Consider the following 21,784-nt stretch of genomic DNA (forward strand, 5'->3'; position numbering starts at 1 on the left):
AAGGCAACTAGCAGTCGATATGGCTGGTCGTCTGCAAAGTTCCCCACTTTGTCAAAAGTGGGCACTTTTGAGATGCCTGCTTGTGACATTTGCTCTCAGCCTCTGTTTTGCTTCAGTAGACGCTGAGCCGTATGACCCAGCTCACCTCTATCATCACAGATCTGGACCTAACGAAGACAACATCATCATTGCTAACAATGGGATCAGGGTGCCTTTTGGGAGGTCTGTGTTTCTGGACCCTGTGAATGACCTGGTAACAGAAGCGCAGCCTGGTGACCGCTGCCACATCACAGTTTTGGACAATGACCCGCTGGCCCAGAAACCTGGAATGTTGAGCCCTAAAAAGTTCCCCTGTTCGTTTGGACCAGATGAAGTGAAATACACTCATTTTGGATCTCGGAGCCCCAGCAAAGATCGTGTGAAGCTGCAGCTTCGTTATGACTCCCAGACGGACACAGTTATCATCCCTTTCATGCTGGAAGTGGAGGTGGTTTTTCAGCAGCTTGAGATCCTCACCAGGAATATGCCCCTTAATGTTGAAAAGCTCAGTGGTGACAGCAACCCTATTGACAAAAAGGCTCTGGAGTTCTCCTTTGAGGACGGAGTCACACAGTGTAAGATCGCCACTCTGGTTGGCACTGGAGGTCTTCCCAGGTATGGCACTCTTTTGAATAACCCCTCAAATGGCCAAATGGTTGACTGTGATGAGTTTGTGAAACAGGGCATTCGCTACAAGCACACAGCTAAAACCGACTCGCCAAACAGAGACTATATTCCAATGATGGTAGAGCTGCAGGATAACGAAGGCAACACCATAATGCAAGAGCATTTCCAAATGATGGTTAGAATCAGAGAGGGTGCAGAGAATACCGCTCCTAAACCCAGCTTTGTAGCCATGATGATGATGGAGGTTGATCAGTTTGTGATGACAGCCTTAACAAGTGACATGCTGGCTGCTGAAGATGTTGAATCTGACCCAGATGATTTAATCTTCAACATTACTTCACCACTGAGCCCTCAGCAGGGATACATCATCAGCACAGATGATCAGAATCTGCCTATCACCTCTTTCTATCAGAGAGACATCAAAGATCTTAAAATAGCTTATAAGCCACCCTCAGAGGACTCAGAAGTAGAGAGGATTTTCCAGCTAGAGCTTGAAATTGTAGACACCGACGGTGCTGTGTCTGATACATTTGCTTTTATGATTGTGGTGAAGCCTATGAATACCTTGGCTCCTGTAGCGACCAAAAATACAGGGCAGCTATTGTTTGAAGGGCAGTCCCGAGCGCTCTCCAGCTCCCAGAATTTGGAGATTAGTGATGAGGATAACCTGGAAGATGTGAGAATAACTGTTGTTGATGGCTTAAAGCATGGAGACCTGACCATGCTCGGCGCTCGCAGGAAATTCTTTACACCTGCCGACCTAGACGCCGGCATTGTGGTGTACCAGCATGATGGCAGCGATACTTATAGCGACAATATTATTTTTAGAATGACTGATGGCACCAATGAAGTGGAGTTTTTGTTCCCCATCACTATTGCTCCTACTGATGATGAGCCACCTATTATCAATGCTAATACTGGCCTGGTGCTATTTAAGAATGAGGTCATGCAGATCTCTCCCTTCATCCTGAGCGCCACAGATATTGATTCAGAAGATTCCACCATTAAGTTCATCTTGGAAGCGCCCTACTCCACCGTAGGAGAACTCCTGCTCAGGCAAGTAGAGCTTCCTTCTGACCCGTCTCTCTGGAAGTTCAGCGAGACAGATGAGATGTTTGAGCAGGTGGTGACTGAATGGTTTCAGCAGGATATTTTTGATGGAAAGCTGTTCTATCGTCACATTGGACCCCACAGCACCACCACTGTTATTGATCAGTTTGTGTTCCGGGTCCAAGATGATAATGATCCCCCAAATCAATCAGGCGAACACATGTTCACCATCAAAATCCATCCTGTCGATGATCTTCCCCCAGAGCTTTTTCCGGGCACCACCCTTCACATGACAGTCCAGGAGTATGAGCTGACATACTTCAAGAAGAAATTCTTGTGTTATACTGATCTAGATTCAGATGACAGAGACCTGAAGTACACCATCATTAAGACCCCAACTGACACAGACGAGAACAATCCAGGCCCCTTAGGTGAAATCGTACTGACTGACAGGCCTGACACTATAATTACAGAGTTCACACAGGCCCAGGTTAATCACCACAAAGTAGCTTACAAGCCTCCAGACCAGGAGCTGGGCATCACTCCAAAAGTGGCTCAGTTCACATTCATTGTGGAAGACACTGCTGGTAACACAGCAGATGGTCTATTCACCATTTTCCTGCAGCCAGTTGACAACAAACCCCCATTTATTACCAACACAGGGTTCACTCTTATGGAAAGAAGTACATATGTTATAACTAAGAAAGAGCTGCATGCCACAGACACAGATACAGATGATGAAAATATCATCTTCACCGTGACCCAGATTCCTACATATGGGCAGCTGCAGTACTTGGGCATCGACATGTCAAAAGGCGAAACGTTCTTACTTGAAGACATCGCAAATGGTCGGCTGACTTACATCCATGGTGGAGAGGAATCCCTCAGTGATGTTATAAAGGTTGATGTCAGTGACGGTTTCCATGAGGTACCCATCAGCATTAAGATCACCATCGAGCCAGTTGATGACGAGATCCCGACAATCATGCTCCCAGCCGGTCTGCTCGGAGCTGCCATCGACGTCCTGGAGAACGGAGCAACGGAGATTACAAGCAATGTCATTCAGGGCCGTGATGAAGACACAGATGACCTCATGCTCACTTTCATTGTTGAAGAGCCTCCCCGACTTGGTGAAATCCTGGTTAATGGTGCTCCCTCTGAGAGATTCACCCAGGAGGACATCATTAATGGGGCCGTGGTGTACGCTCACACATCCGGTGAAATCGGACCGGTCAAAGCACACGACTCCTTCAACCTTACTCTGTCTGATATGTCAGAACAGTGGGTTGTTGGTGGCAACAAGGTCCAAGCTGTGACAGTTCACGTCACCATCCTTCCTGTTGACAGCATCCCACCTGTTGTCAGTGTTGGAGAGCAGTTTGTTGTAGTGGAAGGGGAGAAGAATGTCATTACTCTGGACCACATCCAAGCAGAGGATATCGACACTGACAATGACGATATCCTGTGCACTATCATCGTACAACCAACATCTGGTTATGTGGAGAACATCTCTCCAGCTGCGGGCTCTGAGAAATCCAGAGCAGGCACAGCCATCACTGCCTTTAGCATTAAAGACATTGCCCTTGGTCACATCTACTATGTCCAAAGCATCCACAAAGGCGTTGAACCTGTGGAAGATCGTTTCACCTTCCGCTGCTCAGATGGTATTAACTTCTCTGAACGCCACTTCTTCCCCATAGTCATCCTTCCAGCAAATGACGAGAAGCCTGAAATTTTCATCCGTGAGTTTGTGGTAATGGAGGGCATGAGTCTGGTCATTGACACACCAATTCTGAACGCAGCTGATGCTGACATCCCTGGGGATGAGCTGCACTTTGAGATCATCAAAAACCCCAAGCATGGTACAATAGTTCAGCAGCTCAGCACTGGTACCATCCCCGTTGAAAATTTTAATTTGGAACAGATCAAAGAGGCATCCAACATTGTCTATGAACACGATGACTCAGAGACCAAAGAAGACAGCTTTGAAATCAGGCTTTCAGATGGGAAACACAAAGTGGAAAAGACCGTTCTTATCATGGTTATTCCTGTTGACGATGAGACACCGAGGATGGCAATAAATGATGGCCTTGATGTTGAGATTGGAGAGACAAAAGTCATCAGCAACAGGGTTTTGAAGGCCACAGATCTTGACTCTGAAGACAAAGAGCTGACATATGTTGTGCGTTACGGCCCAGGCCAAGGCTACCTTCAGCGTATCAGCAAGTTTGGTGATGTGTTAGGTAATATTACACTTGGGATGAACTTCACACAGGAAGAAATTGACAAACAGTTAATCCAGTATGTACACACAGGCCAGGAGGGGATCCGTGACCTGCTGAAGTTTGACGTCACAGATGGCATTAATCCCCTCATTGACCGTTACTTTTACATCAACATTGGAAGCATTGACATGGTTTTTCCAGATGTTATCAACAAAGGTGTGACTCTAAAAGAGGGAGGGAAAGTAACTCTTACCACTGACCTCCTCAGCACTTCTGACATTAACAGTCCTGATGAATACCTAAGCTTTAGCATCACAAGAGCACCTAGCAGAGGCCACTTAGAGATGACTGACCACCCAGGTGTTCCCATTTCCACCTTCACCCAACTGCAGCTTGCTGGCAACAAGATCTACTACATTCACACCTCCGATGATGAGATGAAAATGGACAGCTTCGAGTTTGAGGTGACAGACGGTTACAATCCTGTCTTCCGTACGTTCAGAGTGTCCATCACTGATGTGGATAATAAGAAGCCTGTCTTGACCATAAACAAGCTGGTTTTGGAGGAGGGAGAAACCAAGCTCATCACACCATTTGAGTTGACAGCTGAGGATCGGGACACCCCAGACGGCCTGTTGCGATTCATAGTCACCCAGGTGCCAGTGCACGGACAGCTGCTTTTCAACAATACCAAACCAATCACTACCTTTTCCAAGCAGGACCTAAATGAGAACCTTATCAGCTACAAGCATGATAGCACTGAGACTAACGAAGACAGCTTTTCCTTCACAGTCACAGATGGCACTCATACTGATTTTTATGTCTTTCCTGACACCGTGTATGAGACACGCAAGCCCCAGATGATGATCATTCACATCAACACCGTGGACAATGGAGTGCCCCAGATTGTGGTTAATAAAGCTGCTGACTCACTGAAAGTCCTCCAAACAGGCCACCTCGGCTTCCTGATCACCAGCAAGGCCCTTCGATCAGAGGACCGAGACAGTGCCCAGAAAGTCCTGAAATACACTGTGTCTGAGGCTCCTCTGCACGGCTTCATCATTAACACTGCCCTGGGCAACGACAGCATCAAAACTTTCACACAAGGTAAGCCGATGTCATTCCATTTAATGTCTTTAAAAACATTAAGCTTCACTAATAAATATTTCTATTTAAATATTCTGATGTAAAAGGCAAGAGGTCAGTTATCACGCAACTCTAAAGTTCCTCTCAGTTCAAAAAAAGCATTTTAGTATTTTTCACTTGTTTTAGTTTCATGGTCGGCAACTTTACTGTTTTGGCTCATTTATACCTCTCTCCTCTCCCAGCAGGCAGCTATTTTCAGTCAAAAAGCTGTAATAAAGCTTTGATAAACCCCCTGTATGTGACCTGCTCAGCACCAAATAGCAAGCAGACAAAGATAGGAACTAGCTGGGAGACATAGTGGAACATTTAGCAGCTAAAGAGCCCGATATTTCCCCCAGGAGTTGGCAGTGTCCAACACAGAGCTACAAGGAGAGTGAATATTGGATTTAAATTGTCAGCTGTCCAGAGACATGACTCCAAATGAATGCTAATGTTGCTTTGTTTGGACGTGAAAGTAGATAACTGCTTCCTAAAATGTACCATTTCAGCTTTATTAGGTGATAATGTCAATGTTGTGTTCGCCGCAACTGGCCAAAATACATAATCATTTCTGTTTAAGGTTTATTATCACACTGACATGGAGAAAAAATGTGTCTGTCATAATAGAAGAATATGATTTATTGATTAATAAAGCAAGGTCTTTCTAATAAGCATACATGAAAGATGATAAATGTAGTCTAATAATTAGTTGTGGGTGTATATGATAAAGCAAAGATACTGTAATAAGATTCCATGCAAATATAATGAAATAATAATGGATTGTATGAATATATTAATAATATTAATAATAATGATACTAATACGACTGATATTAATAATAAGCATCATCATAGTGACAACTGAAGATTATATTTCAGTAATGGACATTTCTTACTGATGAAATACCACTTGAAACAATCCTGAATGCTTCAAGACACATGTCTCCTGTGGCCCATATCACTGTAATTGCAGCCGAAGGGTTGTAACTAAAACCTTGTAAAAGAGGCTTAGTCGTCACAGTTATCTTACCCAACGTTTTCAGCTAACACTCTATCTCTCTATATTTGTCATTCCAACAGCTGATATAGATGACATGAAGATCTGCTACGTGCTGTTGGATGGGAGCAACGCCACAAGTGACATCTTCTACTTCACAATTGAAGACAACGGTAGGAATTCTTTAATATCTCTTACCACCAAACTGGGGGCCATCACTATGGAATCATTTGCCCAAAGGCAGTCCTCAGACTTCATCCGAGTCTTTTAATGGCTGCTTAAAAATGAAACATCCTGCTCTCCGTCAATCTCCCAAGTGTTTGCATCACAAAGACTTAAGGCAGTTGGCCATGACTGACACCCAGTATAGAGCGGCCATCTCTTTTCGCCCCCACTGGAAAGAGTAGCAGGGGTCAAAGGGGACATAAGCCAAACACTGACTGTGGGTTGGTAAAAGTGAAAGAGGTGAAACTACCTCATGCTCTCAACTTTATTGTTAAGGAACAATAGGATCCTTTCCCTCAGGGTGCTTTTCTGAGTTTTCAAATGGCCCCTTTCGTCCTGTGTTTGATGTGATACTGAAATGCGTGTCACAAACACTATGTTTCAGTTTGGCCTGCAAGTGTGTCCATGGAGTCAAATACTTAAAAAGGAACAGCATTTTGTGAATTTGTATGATTGTGAGAATAATCAGAATTTCTTAATAACACATGAAATGCATTCAGTGGGATTCAGATGAGAAGATTCTGTTTGCTAGTCTCTATTTTCTATTTTAATTTACATTTCAAATTACAGCCATTCCTTTTTGTCTTTCTCATGTTCTCATTCACTCATACGTTTTGGTTTTCAGTATCCCCAAATATTTCCTTACAGTCCCCTGTCATAAGAGCCCCACTTTTAAAATATCATTAATATCTATAGGTGTAATGAAAATCCGGTGATCTTCTCATTTGAAAAGATCAGTGAACAGGTTCTTATCCCGTTCATGCTGAAGAATTCTCTTAAATGACCAGCCACGCATGGTACAGACATGATGATATACTGTATAAGCTCTGTGGCCTGTCACCTCTCACTCTTAGGTAGATTTACTCTAACAGCATCATAAATATAGCAAATGCAAAGCAACAAAATGCAACAGGTGGCCTTTGCTATTTTTGTTTCAGCTATAAAATACAAAACAAGATTTGGAAATGCAATCAATGCCGAAGGGAAAGTTTAGTCTATAATTACGCTGGATTGAGGTCCGTGTTGGCAATGATACTTCCGTCAGGACCATTGAGATGGCACGACTGGGAGGATGTGTCTTTTTGTCAGCAAAGTGAAGCCTCTTATTAGCCTCAACTGGATCCCAGTAATTAACTTTTTCCTCAGACTGTATATGAAGCAGGTGGTAATTTATTTTTAATGAGGGTCAGAAGTTCTGATTAAAACAGATAACACAGCTATAATTATTCTCTAATCTATACTGCTCACCAGTATTGTTATTAATACTTTCTTACCCTACATGTGTACATTCACTTACCTATTAATCTTCCTGAAGCAAAGGTGGTTGGTTTTTTCCGTCTTTAAGTGGAGGTTTAACCACAGGAAGCGAATGCAAGGGCTTCAATTAGCTCAACAGTCCCTTTTCTGTTTGCTTTTGTACATTGTTTAAGCTTCCAGCCAAGTCAGCTGAACCAGGTGCAGTGGTGCAAGCTGGGACATAAAACAAAACTGTGTTTCTGCATAACCACGGTTCACATGTAAAGGCCACAGACAGTGCTTCCTTTAGCTCACGCCACAACATACATGTAATTAATAGCATACACGTGTATTATTCCTCATAACAGATAAACTAGTTAAGATATGCTCACCTGCACACTCACCACGTGTACATACACACACACACACACACAAACAAATACACAGGCACATCCGGAAAAAGATCACAGAACAGATAAAAGCCATTTAAGCCAACTGGTGAATCACTAATGTGAAGTGTTGAAGAGGCGACTCCTCGGGGAAGTGGCTTTATCCTGGACATGCTGGGACTTGCAGGCTGATGGTCAGCCTATCTGCTCATAAATCTAAGTAGGTGAGCTGTTTGTGCGGGAAGAAAAACTCTGGGTCATTAGAGATTTGAACCCAAGATTAGCCCCTGAAACTGGTCTCCACCAGCACACGTTTTCCTAATCTTCAAAAGTGAATTAAATGAGTGGAATTTACTTAATTTTGAAGTTAAATGAAATATTTTGCTCGAGCACCATAAAAATGATTACAGTATTGTAGCTTTGAATTAATCCAAATAGTGGCTAATTCTTTGTCGTTCAGGATCTTTTTGGAAACGTACTCAGACTTAAATTTCATAAAGACAGAGACAAAAAAAATGAACTTAACCCCGAGTTGAGTTTAATCATTCTGTTTCCTATACTTGGCATATTTAAACCTCTTTAGCTGAGTAAGTTCTCATGTCTAACACAGCTTGAGTGTGACCTCGCTCGAGGAAATACCCCCCATTTGCACTGATATGGGCAGCTGCTTAAGGGTCTTAGCAGTCTGTAAAAGGTACCTGCCACTACATGCACTGCACTGATGCTTCTTCACAAGTCAAGAATACACACACACAAATACACACACACATTATGAAGATATGCTCAAGGAGTAGTATAACACACCTTGGCCCTACCGTATAAGGCACAAATGTTGCATGTTACATGTATATTTCTGCGACTAGATGATCTTAATCAGAGTACAGAAAGTGCTGTGTGTGTGTGTATGCGTGTGTGTGTGTGTGTGTGTGTGTGTGTGTGTGGCCAGGCACAGCTGAAGTGTGTCTCAGTAAGAGGTCAGGAGTGGACATTCAGTTTCACACCAAAAGTCTCAGTGTGGACCTGCTGGTCAGCGGTTAAATTCCAGCCTCTGAGGAGAAAGTTATTGCTGCTTTATCAAGTCAGGACACATCAAGAGGGCCTTTTTTTTTTGCTTATGATCCCTTTGCAGAAATGTGTTGGTGGTGCATAAATCATTCACATGACAGAAGGAGAAAAATGATGAATGAACCTGAGGAAGCTGCAATGTGGAATGTGTTGTTTGCTCGTACATTTGTGGGCTGTGTACAACTATATAAATTAAATCAAACACACAGTCCAACTATGCACTGGAATATTTGACTCTGTATTGATAGAAAACTTTTGCATTTAGGAAACTATTGAAATCCCCTGCTCACTATTTCATGTCATTAAATATTTAGAAAACATTACTTTAGCAGATTTTTTATCACTTATAACACTACCTCCCAGGTATTTACATCATTTTAGCAGCATTATATAATTTCTTAAAAGTCTTATACATGTGTCCCTTGTTGATCTGATGACCCACCAAGACTATTAATTCAGGAGCCAACAGTTGTGCTGTGAGGGCTGCAGAGAGAAATGAAGAAACGTTGATTAATGAGCTGAACTTGAGAACTGTTTTGCTTTTTTTTTTTTCCTGACATCTTGTCTGTGGTCATCTACTTTATCATCCAGGATGAGTGTTGGATTTTTCACTCATTAGTTAGAAAAACAAACTTAACAGTGTTATTGCGGTGTGGCAGTGACCTAAAACACAAACTGGAGTTCAACTTGAACTTCATTCTGTCGACTGGGAATTTCTATTGGAAAAGCAATAACCTGCCTGCAAGTGACCAGAAGTGGTCAGAAACTCCCTACAGCCGCTCAAAATGTAGGATACTGAGGCAATAAATTCTTGTTTTTACTTGTAGATACACAGCTCGCGTATATCTTTGTCCATCAGGCATTAGCCACAGGCAAAGAGAAGAAACCTTTGCTTACCTTTGTTGAGACGGTTTCAGGTTTCTGTTAATTTCTTAGTCTTAAGGCTAGGGTTATATATTTCTGTCACATGTTTGGAGACATTGGAGTGTATTGATCCTCAGAAACACTTACTTCCTTAGTGCAAGATAGCGTCAGATTTCACAGCAGCACTAATCAAACTCTACTGATTAACAGATGAGAAGAAAGGGAGAACAGTGCCTGTACATTCAGATGAGTGGACTTGGTCGCTATGCTTTTTCCAGTAGCAACAATATAGTCTTCCTGCTCTGGAGAGGGATCATAGACTCCAGTGGGTGAGTGTTATGTGATCATTCAGAGTTGGGAGAGGAATGCACTTCCTTGGAGACTCCAGACTCCAGAGCCACAGACAGAGCAGGGCCTGGAAGTGAAGTGGCATCCCGAGCAGACAGGTGTGTACGTGAGAGGGAATGCTCAAGGGGGATCCCCTTTCAAAGACCTTCGTCACCCCACTCCCAGCTCCGCAGACATCCTACCCAATCTCAGATAGCCCGATAACCTGCAGACTTCCAGTGCCGAGGTGCCTGCTCTGGAGGGGCACTTCCCAAGAGGGTGTAGGAATACCCAGAACCTCAATCTTAGTGTCATTGCAAATTACAGAAAAGAGTGAGAAAATGCGTATCTATAGTGAGACTCTTCTATAGTATAGTGAGTGTACTCAGCGGTACAGTGGGACTGCGTCCTGACTGACACGGCTATGTTACACCCCCACTTCCTAACTGTGTTTTGGGATCTTACATGTCACTAGTGTCAACAGTCACCAGGAGATTTACTGGCTAATGGTGCCACAGTCAGGGCCCCCTGTGACTAGAAGAAGCCGAGGCCTCTCAGTCCCCCTCCACCACACCCAATTCGTTTCTCGCTCTCCCTTCACGGTATTACTATTCTTTTTCTGTGGTGTATCAATCTTTTTTTTTTACCTCTTCTCCATTTCTTCCCCTGCTCTTTCCTCTCAGGGCTTTCCCCTACCCCTTTCAATGAACCATGGTATCACCTAGCACTCTGTCTTTCTCTCTCTTTTTGTCCTTTCTCTTCGGCCTTTGATTTATGGTGGTTGGAGGGCTGCAGGGGTGGGGAGTTATGATGTATGGCTACAGTGGTTATTCTTATCTGCTCTCATATGGCAAAGCTCTTGCTGCCCATAGCCAAGATGTCATTGAGTTACTTGCACTCCTTTCCTTGTCTTTTTCTTTTTAGCCACGGTAGCAGTGTGGCTTTAGGGATGGCAACGTTGTCCTGTTGAATTGTCCACCATTTTGGTCCAGACTGAAATATCTCAGCAACTTTTGCATGGATTTCTATTAGATCTGGTAGAGACATTCATGGTGATCCTACTGATTTTGGTGATTAAAAGACCACCACTTGTATCACCATAATGTTCACAGTTGTGGTTTTTACTGGAAAAACAGACATTCATGCCCCCCCCCCCCCCCCCCCCATCATAAAGTCATTACTTCCAGTAATATGTTTTATGGCCAAATGAGAAGAAAATGAAAGGCATTTCCATCAACATCAGCTCTTTTTCGTGTTAATTGGTGATCAGCAGATCCAAGCCTGCTTACACGCTAAACTAAGATGATGAAAATGGTGAAAATGTATACCAGCTAACATCTGCATGTCAGTGGGAGCATGTTAGCACCCTGATGTTTAGCTCAAAGCATCGCTGTGGCAAAGTACAGACGTGCCCTGTTTGGTTTAGATATTTTGTCAGATAACTATAACTTGTGCAGAGGCTGCATGATTTGACATGAGAATGTGCTGCCACGGTAAAAGATTGAACAGTGTGTGTGAAAATCCCTAGCCTTTTTGCTTCTTGCATCCTTATTCTTCACTCTATTCATACAGTAGTAGTTTAACAAAAGACAAAAGATCCGCAGTGTCACATTTGTTATGTTAATTAAGTGTTGCAAGCATATGTGTGTCACCCTGCCAAGTGTTGTAACTGAGGGTCAAAGAAGACATGGCTCCCAGGCCCTGTCAAATTATGATTTGCAACATCCTGCGGAGATCACTTCACTGTGATGTGTCGATTTACAGCATATGCTGCCGCTGTCCGGAAGGAATTATTATGGAGGGTTATTAATACATTTAATCATGCAGCATTCCTGACATGAATTCTTTAGAGCCCAGAGAGGAAGTTATAGCTTTCACTATTTGAAAAATCTCTTTCCACACTTGAAAAATCAATATAAAGAAAAAAAAGTTAGCATTCTCCTGTTTACATCTTTTCATCATTTGACATCTCCGTGATTTAATGGACCTTACTTTAAAAAAAAGAAGTGATATTTAGATACCAAGCATAACCGGCTGGAGTCAATACCCAGTATTTATATCAACAGGATGATTAATGAGGAAATGCAATAATGGCGATGCTTGTCACTTGATGAGGATATTCTTAGCAGGTTGCTCTTCCTTGCATCATGCTGGCGAACGTCACAACCTCACATTGACCTTCTTCTGCGATGATATCTCCGGCCTGACCCACTATCCCACTGCATCTATGTATGGTGCAGGCAGCGGCACTGTGTAAATATGAGCTGATGAAGAATGTGCTGTTAAAGTATGCTGATGCAGAGAGAATCTCAGGCTATAAAGTCCTACGTATGTATGTTTTGCTGAGACAGGACATTAGATACTTGAAATTCTATCAGCAGCTCTTTTGCTGAGTCATTCTGCCAGTTTTCACAGCTTTGTGTTTTCTGACATCGATGTTTTTTTGTTACATACTGCACTAAAACACCTACATATGCCGCTTTGTAGTAGGCAGCTGTGTTATTTACTACACCAAATTAAATCAAGCAGCTTTTAACAAAGGTCTAGGAGGCATCCAGTAGGTCTCGCTCACGTCCTAAAACAGGAAAACATTAACTTACGACTTTAATATTCATTGCCGGCCCTTGTCAGTGATTATCATCAATCACGTTGACGCTAATGCATTAAATGGCTGCTAACAGGGACGTTCAGGAACACGCGTGGCCAATAAAACATTTCATCCCAGCATTACTTATGATTGTCAGTTTGAAAAGCTAATGGAAATGTGAGCTGGGCCACACAGTAACTGTATGTATTGGATTTGATAGCCTGTCTAATATAATACGCCTGTCATGAAAATTGTAATACATTTATCCATTAATCATGTTTAAAATCATGTCAGAGCTGCTATTTTGACTTTATGTTTGCAGTAATTTTCCTCATGGGTCTTTAATTTGTCATTTTCTATTTTCAGCATAGTTCAGCCATTTTCTATTTGAAGCTCTCAGTTTATGTTACCCTGGGAAGTCTGGCATCTTGTTTATTTCTTGATTTGTTGAGATTCGCGCCAGCTCCATCCTCAGTGTCTGACAACACGTACGATAGACACAGGGAAGAGGAGAAAGGGAGATTCCCCTCTAGTACACTGGTGTGAACAATGTGGAGGCAGGGAGGGAGGCATGCCATGGAGGTAGATCTGGCCCACCCAGACTGTGGCCTGCTGTCCCTCTCAGTTGTCCTTCCCCTCAGCGAACAAAGCCGACACAGGGAGGAAGGGGCACATGGAGGGGGGAGGAGGTTTGTCAAGTACAGCTGTCACTCTGCTCCACATAATCTGGGAGTCTGGCGGGAAGGAAGGTTTCCCGGGACAAAGAAGGACAAAGACAGAGAGAGAGAGAGATCTTCACTTTGACACTCTTGAGCTCAACTCTTTTCTACTTCTCATTCCTCCCTCTGACTTTTTGTTTATTCGCTGGGATGGCAGAGGAATGGCAAGGGAATAAAAAGACATATATGAAACAATAAACACTGACAGTCATTCTTTTGGACAAAAGTAACCACCTTGTACAGCAAAGAAACAGCACCTGTTGACCACACAGTGTAATAAACCCACTGAGTGGACAGGTCAAGGAAAATGGCAGATGTTAGTTATTCACTGGTCTGCTCAGTCCTGTTGACTAAAATGTGGCATTCAATCAATTCTGAAGGTTATTTGCTTATAAATGAAAAAATGAAACATAAGGATTATCGTTGACCTTGGAAATAACTTGTTTTTCAAACAAAAAAGAAATGTCATGTTGACAATAAGTAAATTCATCACAAATAAACGATTAAATAACAGTTTTTTAACAGTTCATTGCCAGGGAGAATTTGTCACATGATGGCCATTTCTCACTACGTCATTTCACATATCATGTTACACCAGAGCCTCCAGCTCATATCTACATGTGTACTTTTTCTGTTTTGAACATATTGCAAGTCAGCGTCACTGTCTCAGTCAATCTGATCATGTTCATATATTCTTGACAATCTTTTTTGACTTTTACAATATTCTAACAATAGTTATGAATCTAATTTTGTATATGGGCACAAAATTAAATTAAAAACTATGACAAACAAGTGCTGCAGTATGGCATTTATCAGTCAGTCCGAGTCAGCTGAAATCCACTGTTTGTGTGTGCAGTATAGGTGCAGCTTATTCAGCACAATGCAGTCTAACAGTCTATGAAATACGAGCTGCGTTCTTGTCTCATTCATAAAAACTCCATTGTTTTACTCCTTGTAGCGATGCAGAAACCCAAAGCTGCCTGATTGCTCGACGCCAAAACAGAGGCAGCATTTTGTCTCTGCCGTGTTCATTTGATAATCCTCGATGATAGGCACTGACTAAGCTTCTCCTCATATCAGCTCCAAATAGGGCCGCCTGCCAGGGCACACTTTCTCCAGCACAAAAACGATCTGACAACTGAAGTCTGTCAAAGACTTTGTACTGTACCAGGCCTCAACAAGGAGTTTTCTGGTTTAGACGAGGGTTTGATTCCCTCTTTGTTTTACAGGTTTTCCATTTATGACAAGTAAAACAGTGTGGACTGAACAAAAGTCTTATCAGTCAAGAGTTTATATACATTTACCAGAACACAGTCACAGTTTACAAGTGTTCCTGCACAGAATGATAATATTCAATGTTTTCTAAATTTATCGTTTTATGTATCTGCTGTATAAACACCTTAAGAATTTGGGGCGAGCAAAAACAGACATGATACATGTTTCCTGTATTTTTAGCCGTGACTGTTGGAAACCTGAGCATGGAGCATGGTCTAGGGTGGCTGTGCCCACTGCGCTCCACTGCTCCATGTTGCCTGTTTAACCAATCATAGGCTGCAGTGGTGGAGATTGTGTGTCCGTCTGTGTGTGGAAGATGGTTTGACTTATTTCTCATTTTGCGGGTAATTGTGTGATGGAGTGCCATCACTGTCCCGGAAAATCCACTTGTTGCTATCAGCTCCATCTGGACATGCTCCTGCATCTTGGTGAGTGTGGTTTGCCCCTGTTGTGACGAGGCCTAGTTTGGCTTCAGTGTTGACATGTGGGTTTGAGGAAGTGGCCCCCTTCCCATACTGAATACTCACACTCAACCCCCCAGTGTTTTCATTCTCCCCAGTCACATAGCAGAAAGACTGCAGCCTCTTTCTTCCTCACTGAGGCAAAACTGAGCTCAATGCTGGTTTATTGTGTGGACAGGCATTGTTCTCTGTACGCTTTATCTAATCTACTTTGACAGGTACGATGTTCTGTTCATTTCTGAGAGAAATATCACACCAAATACAGAAATATTAGTTTTTAAAAATGTAATACTGTCTTAACAAACTGCTGGATGTTTCTCCTGACCCAATGAAGTTCCCTCGCTCCTTTAAGCAGACTTAGGTCAACAGGGCCATTGTCAGTGTGATCAGCCATGCAAGACTAAAGAGAAACAGTCCTCTCGTACGTCTCTGAGCCAGAGAAGCCCACAGGGTTTGACCCATTTCACATCAAAAGTCACCAGGCTCATCTCACTGAAGGATAAGACATTGGGGCCTTTCACTGCTGAAATTCTGATTATGTAGCAGAACCCATAACCTTAAATATCTCTGAAGCAGCCAGTATCAAATCAATGACCAAAGCTGAGCTGACAGTTTGAGGGATTACATGAGTCATGAGATAGTGTGGATTAAGGAGAGGATTGGGTCTAAAGTTGTGGATCAGTGGCAGGTGACTCTGAGCTTTAGATGATTTGTGTAAAGTGTTTGCTTCAGATGTGTGTTTCATGAGCACGGCCTGCTTCACGGATGATGAAGAGATACTAAATCAAGGCCATAAAGAGTTGAAAGTCCAAATATAAATGATTCAAGACCAATAATATGTACTGAATATGAGTTTTATAGGGATATTAGTTTAAAGAGGTTTAGCGTTTGTTTGCCAAAAACCTGACATGTGTCTTTGAGGCCACTAATGGAGCAAAGTAAAGCCTCACGACTCTGTCTGCCCTGAAAACACCCTTCTCACACTTAAAACTTCACCTCTTGCAATGAGAGAGTGGCCAAGCGTGGGCATGAGTGGGTGAGACAGATTTATAAGAGGCTATCTCATTAAAGAGCTTAGACTATGACAGAATTTTTCCATGAACAGGCCGTGTATGTTTGTACGAGCCTTATTGAGGGTTGAGAAAATGAAAGAGCGTTAGGTAGAGGAGGCAACTCTTCTTTAGGCCCAGTGAAGTGAGGTTTAGGGAAGCCCTGGTATTAAGTTATCATGTTTCCTTCCCATAATTAAAATGCCCCTTTCATTCCTTTTATCCTTGAGCCCAGAGCAGATTGCAGTTTATATGCCTCAGTGGTTCCTAACATGAACATAATAGATTGTTTCCGTATTGTGCTTTGCAAGGGAGGAGGACTCTCAAATAAAGTACTGCTGCAATAAGCTTTTTTCTGTCTTTTAGGTGGAAACAAACTAAAGCCTCAGCCATTCCGACTCAACTGGGCCTGGATCTCACTGGAGAGGGAATACTATTTAGTGGATGAGGACGCCAAGTTCCTGGAGGTGATGCTCAAACGCAGAGGCTACCTGGGGGAAACTTCCTTCGTCAGTGAGTGTTGACAGTCATTGGTTTAGCAGACGTGCTTCTCTTTGGATTTTAAACTTAATGGGTTAATTTTATGTTTTATAACTTGATATTTAATAACTACATTTATATTTTATACTATATATATCTATTTTTGGATTGTCTTTAGCGACTTTAGCCAAAGTCAGAGAGATAAAATAGATTCATTTTTGACATTTTTTCTCAGCATCAGAATTCCTGTCGAGTTTCTGTTACCTCGATATGAACTTAGATGACGATGCTGTACAACATGCCCTTATTAAAATGACAATTCAACAAAGAATTATTGCCCCTCTAACTGTTTCTTCCCACTGTATTATGTTATTTATGTGCCAATTCAAAGGCCAGCCCTGCTATAAAACATCCGCGTAACCCTTTCACTTGAAACGTGTGCAGATTTTTGTTGAGCTGTAGAATGTCTTCAGTTCATCCCAGTTGAAGTTGAAGTAAAGAAAACTTAAAATCAACATGACACCAATAAGCATGTTGTGCCCTCAGAGGCGCAAATCTGCTGTGTTCTTGTTTGAGGGGCGTCTTTCCACTCTTGTCTTCAAGACGTCTGATTGAGAGCACATACAACCTTTCCAAGTAAAGGTCACAAAGAAATGTCAACATGCAAGTGTCTGTCTCAGAGACTTATAAACAGATTTATAATAACACATTTTATCATGTACCCTTCAGTCCCTGAAGATGCAAGAGGGTTGGAAAGGAACAAGCCCGCCTATAAATAATCTTACAGATTCAGATTTTATCCTGGAATAAAGCCAAGAAATATGTTGGGGGGGGGAAAAATACGTGTTGAGCTTGAATACTGAAACATCTTTAGATCGCTGGCTTAAAATAGTGCTCTCACAACTCTCACAAATTTGAGCTGTATTTCCCTCTCCCTCAGGCATCGCCACCAAGGATGGAACAGCTGAGAAGGACAAAGATTTCCGTGGAAAATCCCAGAAGCAGGTCCAGTTCAACCCCGGCCAGACTACGGCAACCTGGAAGGTGAAGATCTTCACAGACCAGGAGTTTGAGACCTCAGAGACCTTTGAGATCCAGCTGTCAGACCCAGTCATGGCTGTGCTGGAGTTTCCTGACACCGCAACGGTCGAGATTGTGGATCCTGGAGATGGTATGAGTCTAATAATCAAGTTGTTTGAACAAAGCCTTTATGCCATAATGGCAGCTTTTTGAATTCAAGGACTTAAATGCACTTATTATTGATTGCATTTCTTATACGTTATGAATCATCATATGTGTTTTTCCTCCCAAAACAGAATCGACTGTCTTCATTCCTCAAGCAGAGTTTAAGATTGAGGAGGACATTGGAGAGCTGTTAGTACCGGTGCGGCGCTCCGGAGATGCCAGTCAGGAACTCATGGTTGTTTGTTACACTCAGCAAGGTGAGATGAACCTGTTTGTAATTACCGCCTTTTAAAAGAAGAGGTGGCAACTTTATTTACGGAAAAAGTAGCTGAATGCCAATGTTGACGAAAGGAGTGCAAAATTTCAAGATTACATGTGAATAATGAAACTTTAAATGCATGGTAATTGTGATGTAAGTAAGCACCAAGTCCATTTTTACTGTTGTCTATTTATTTCAATGTACTGAAACAGTCGCACAATTATACTTACTTCCATTTATTATTAGTTTCATCTTCTAATTTTTGCTATTTTCATCTATTACGCTACAGTAACATGCTCTCTCTGTTCCCTTTTGAGTCCTATAACATCGTGCTGGTAGCATCCCTCGCCACAGGGATAACAAAAGCTTCAACACAAAGTTTGATCTCCTCTCCTCACTCTGTTCCCATAATTCCTCAGGCACGGCCACTGGCACCATACCCAGCACTGTGCTGTCCTACTCTGACTACATCACCCGACCTGAGGACCACACCAGCGTGCTTCGTTTTGACAAGGATGAGCGAGAGAAACTCTGTCGCATCATCATCATTGATGACTCCCTGTATGAGGAGGAGGAGAGCTTCAACGTCAGCCTCAGCATGCCCATGGGCGGCCAGGTGGGCGCCAACTTCCCAGCCGCCAGGGTCACCATCTTGGCAGACAGTGATGACGGTGAGTAGAGTATTTTTTTTTATATGTTAAACTCACTAATCATTGATCACCAATCTTGTTAACTGAGCTGGGTTTGATAGATAGAGAGGAATGTTTACTGATAACAGCATTTCTGTGCAACATCTCATGCAATTTAAGAGAAGAGCTTTTATATTTGCAAAATAGTATTTTTACTTACTGACTTCTTTGACTCTGAATATTAGTGTTGCTGCACAGGTTTGGGTGTGAGCCTGATTCATAGCCTACTGCCTAAAGACAGGTGAAAAACCTGCGTTTTATTTGTAATTTTTTCTATTTTGTCTTCCTCTTTAAGTATTTTTGTTGATTTAGCCATTAGAAGCTTTGAAAAGTACCATATTGTCATTTTTCTACAAGCAAGGAGGCCAATTTCTCCAATTTCTTCCTGAAGCTGTTTCTTTCTTTGGCCATTGACTTTGATTCATCGGTTATTTATGAAAATATGAGGTCAAGGAAGAATGGCATCATGCACTGTGGTTAGAGTGGCAGGTGTGGGTGATCCTGTTACTCAGAGCCCCTTTGATGCCCCTCTTTGCCATTTTGGTATCTTCACACCATTAAGCCACCAAAGGTGCTCAGACGGCATAATGACGACAGTCGCCAAAACAAAAGCCCTGGATACTGTACTTGCCTTAATGGCTTTACAGTATTTTCAAGTCCATTACCCTTCCTGTGCCTCGGTCTAACTGCTTTGCTTACACGCTCGGCTTCATTTATCCACAATACTTTGTCTGCCTGGTTCTGTCTGTCTGGCTGCTTGAAACAAGATAACAATAGACAGGTGTTGAGAGGGAGAATGGCGGCCTCAGTGGATGTTATGCTACACTGTAGCCTGTCAGACAGATAAAAGGGCTTTAAACCTCACTGCGACCCCCGTCCTCATTGGCATTCAGGAGAGCTCAGGGGAAACAGAGGGCATCCCTTTGTCTGCAGGGACCAAAAGGCAGGTGGTGGAGAGAGAGGGACTATTGTGCAGGGAATCCAAATGAGTGGCATGTTTTCACTCTTTCCCCTGTTTGATGGTATTCAGAGCTATGTTGCCTGTATTTGTTGAACATATTAAATTTACTAGATTTAAAAGGAATGCACCTTATTTTCAAAAGCTATGAATCACAAATTTGTAATTGGTTTGATTTCATCCATCTAAGAAAATGTCTTAATTTGACGAATCATTCTCAAAAATTCGTAAAAGACCTTCTCGTCTTGTTTTACAACCAGAAATACTAGAATAATTTTGTCCTCCTCACATTCCTCCTCTATAGCTCCAACCTTTCATTTCCTGGACTTGCTCGTCGTAGTAACAGACCTGCACACGGAGCAAGCATCCCTCCCAACCAATTTGGAACAGAAGTACAATTGAACTTTATGTATAAATAATCAGCGTGCATTCCCAGACATGTGCAGAGACAAGAGAAGACTCCTCAGTGTAAACCTCTATTGTGGTTCTACTTCTTGGTGGGTCCTGAAGTACCACCCCACCATAAATCTGGTTCAGTGTGTGTGTGTGTGTGTGTGTAAAACCATCTGCCTGCCCAAGTAAACTTGTGGTTTGGACTCTCGCCCACATCGAGCCTCCATTGTTATTGTATTTGTCTGGCTCTTCCTCCCACTGATCTTTAAGGTTGCCATGTTGGCACTCATTCCCCCCCATGCAACCCCCCTTCTCATGGTACTAAATAGCTGGTTTGGAGGCTGAAAGACATTGAAAGTGTGCCAGGAATCCTTCCTTCAGCATCAGGTGTCTGTTGCGGCACCAGACAAATTCCAAATAAACCCAAGATTTGCCAAGTCTGCTCGAGCACCAATAATTGAGAGCTTCTTTATTGTGAAAACTGATGTTTTTTAGCCTATGGTCCTCAACACGTTCATCAAACACCACTAACACAAAATTAATAGACAGAATGAAATAAGTATATTTGTTCAATTGATCACATTAGCCACAATTAGCTACTGGTTGTCATACCAGACCAAATAAGGCTGTAAATTTTGAAAGGGCGCGTTTTATTGTTTATGAATTCAACTTTTTATTTATAAGAGGATGATTCCTCTTTCAAACATTACATAGTTTCACAGGTTGTTGTCACTTCTACAAGAGATGCTGATGTTTCCACCTTCAGGGCTGCACCCCTGGCAGCTTCTTTACAAACTATTTAGAAGTCATAAGTGATTTGCCAAGTGCGTATCCCACACAGTTTTAGCGTGTTAATTTATCAGGATTCATCAGGATGGATCATTGCAAACACCTTTTACTAATAACGGTCTTATTGTAACTGTGGATTTGATTGCTTATTAGAGATGACAAACTGTTGAAGGCTTATAGCTGATCCATAAAGCATTAGTAAATAATGTACTAAGCATTAATAAAGTTACTTTTACTAAATACTATGTACGCACCCTTTATAAAGGATGCTCTATTTGAACTTGAAATCATGATTTACAGTGGAGATTTCTCCATCTTTACCTTTTCTATTTTTTACCTCACAGTCGTTTATAGTCCTAAAAAGCTTTAGGCCTGAATTTGCACCTCTATCAGTTGATCTCTGAGAGCATTGGCTGGACAGAGTGTGATGAAAACACGCTTTATACAGAAGCGAGGAGAGATGAATTGACAAAGTGTTCCAGCGGTCTGAATTCTTGCCCTCTGCCTTTGCAAAGTGGATGGTTGCCTCTCTGTCTGTGCCAAACCGTCACCATACTGCTTATCAGCCGCTCTATCATCAGAAACTGGCAACATCCTTTTACTAGTGCAACACTCTGTGTGCACACACAAGCACATGCCTTATTCTTCAGGTGTATCCTCAGCCCTTTGGCGTAGAGTTCAGACAGAGCTGTCTGGATTTAGATAAGTGGGAGAGGAAGGTTGAAGGAGACAGGATAAGAGGGATGACAGCTCTCTTCCTGTGCTGAGTCAA

The 21,784-nt window shown here is 42.4% G+C and overlaps 1 protein-coding gene across 1 annotated transcript in view; it reads left to right on the forward strand.

Moving 5' to 3' along the window:
* The first annotated feature begins 19 nt into the window (after positions 1 to 19).
* frem3 (Fras1 related extracellular matrix 3) overlaps positions 20 to 21,784 on the forward strand; it is a 30,012-nt gene continuing 8,247 nt past the window's right edge. Inside the window, exons 1-6 of the mRNA XM_070828347.1 lie at positions 20 to 5,048; positions 6,146 to 6,235; positions 16,626 to 16,772; positions 17,680 to 17,910; positions 18,056 to 18,181; positions 18,603 to 18,854. Coding sequence (XP_070684448.1) covers positions 20 to 5,048; positions 6,146 to 6,235; positions 16,626 to 16,772; positions 17,680 to 17,910; positions 18,056 to 18,181; positions 18,603 to 18,854 — 5,875 coding nt within the window. The remainder of the gene's footprint in view (positions 5,049 to 6,145; positions 6,236 to 16,625; positions 16,773 to 17,679; positions 17,911 to 18,055; positions 18,182 to 18,602; positions 18,855 to 21,784) is intronic.

Source organism: Pempheris klunzingeri, chromosome 3, assembly GCF_042242105.1.
Source record: "Pempheris klunzingeri isolate RE-2024b chromosome 3, fPemKlu1.hap1, whole genome shotgun sequence".
Taxonomy (NCBI): domain Eukaryota; kingdom Metazoa; phylum Chordata; class Actinopteri; order Acropomatiformes; family Pempheridae; genus Pempheris; species Pempheris klunzingeri.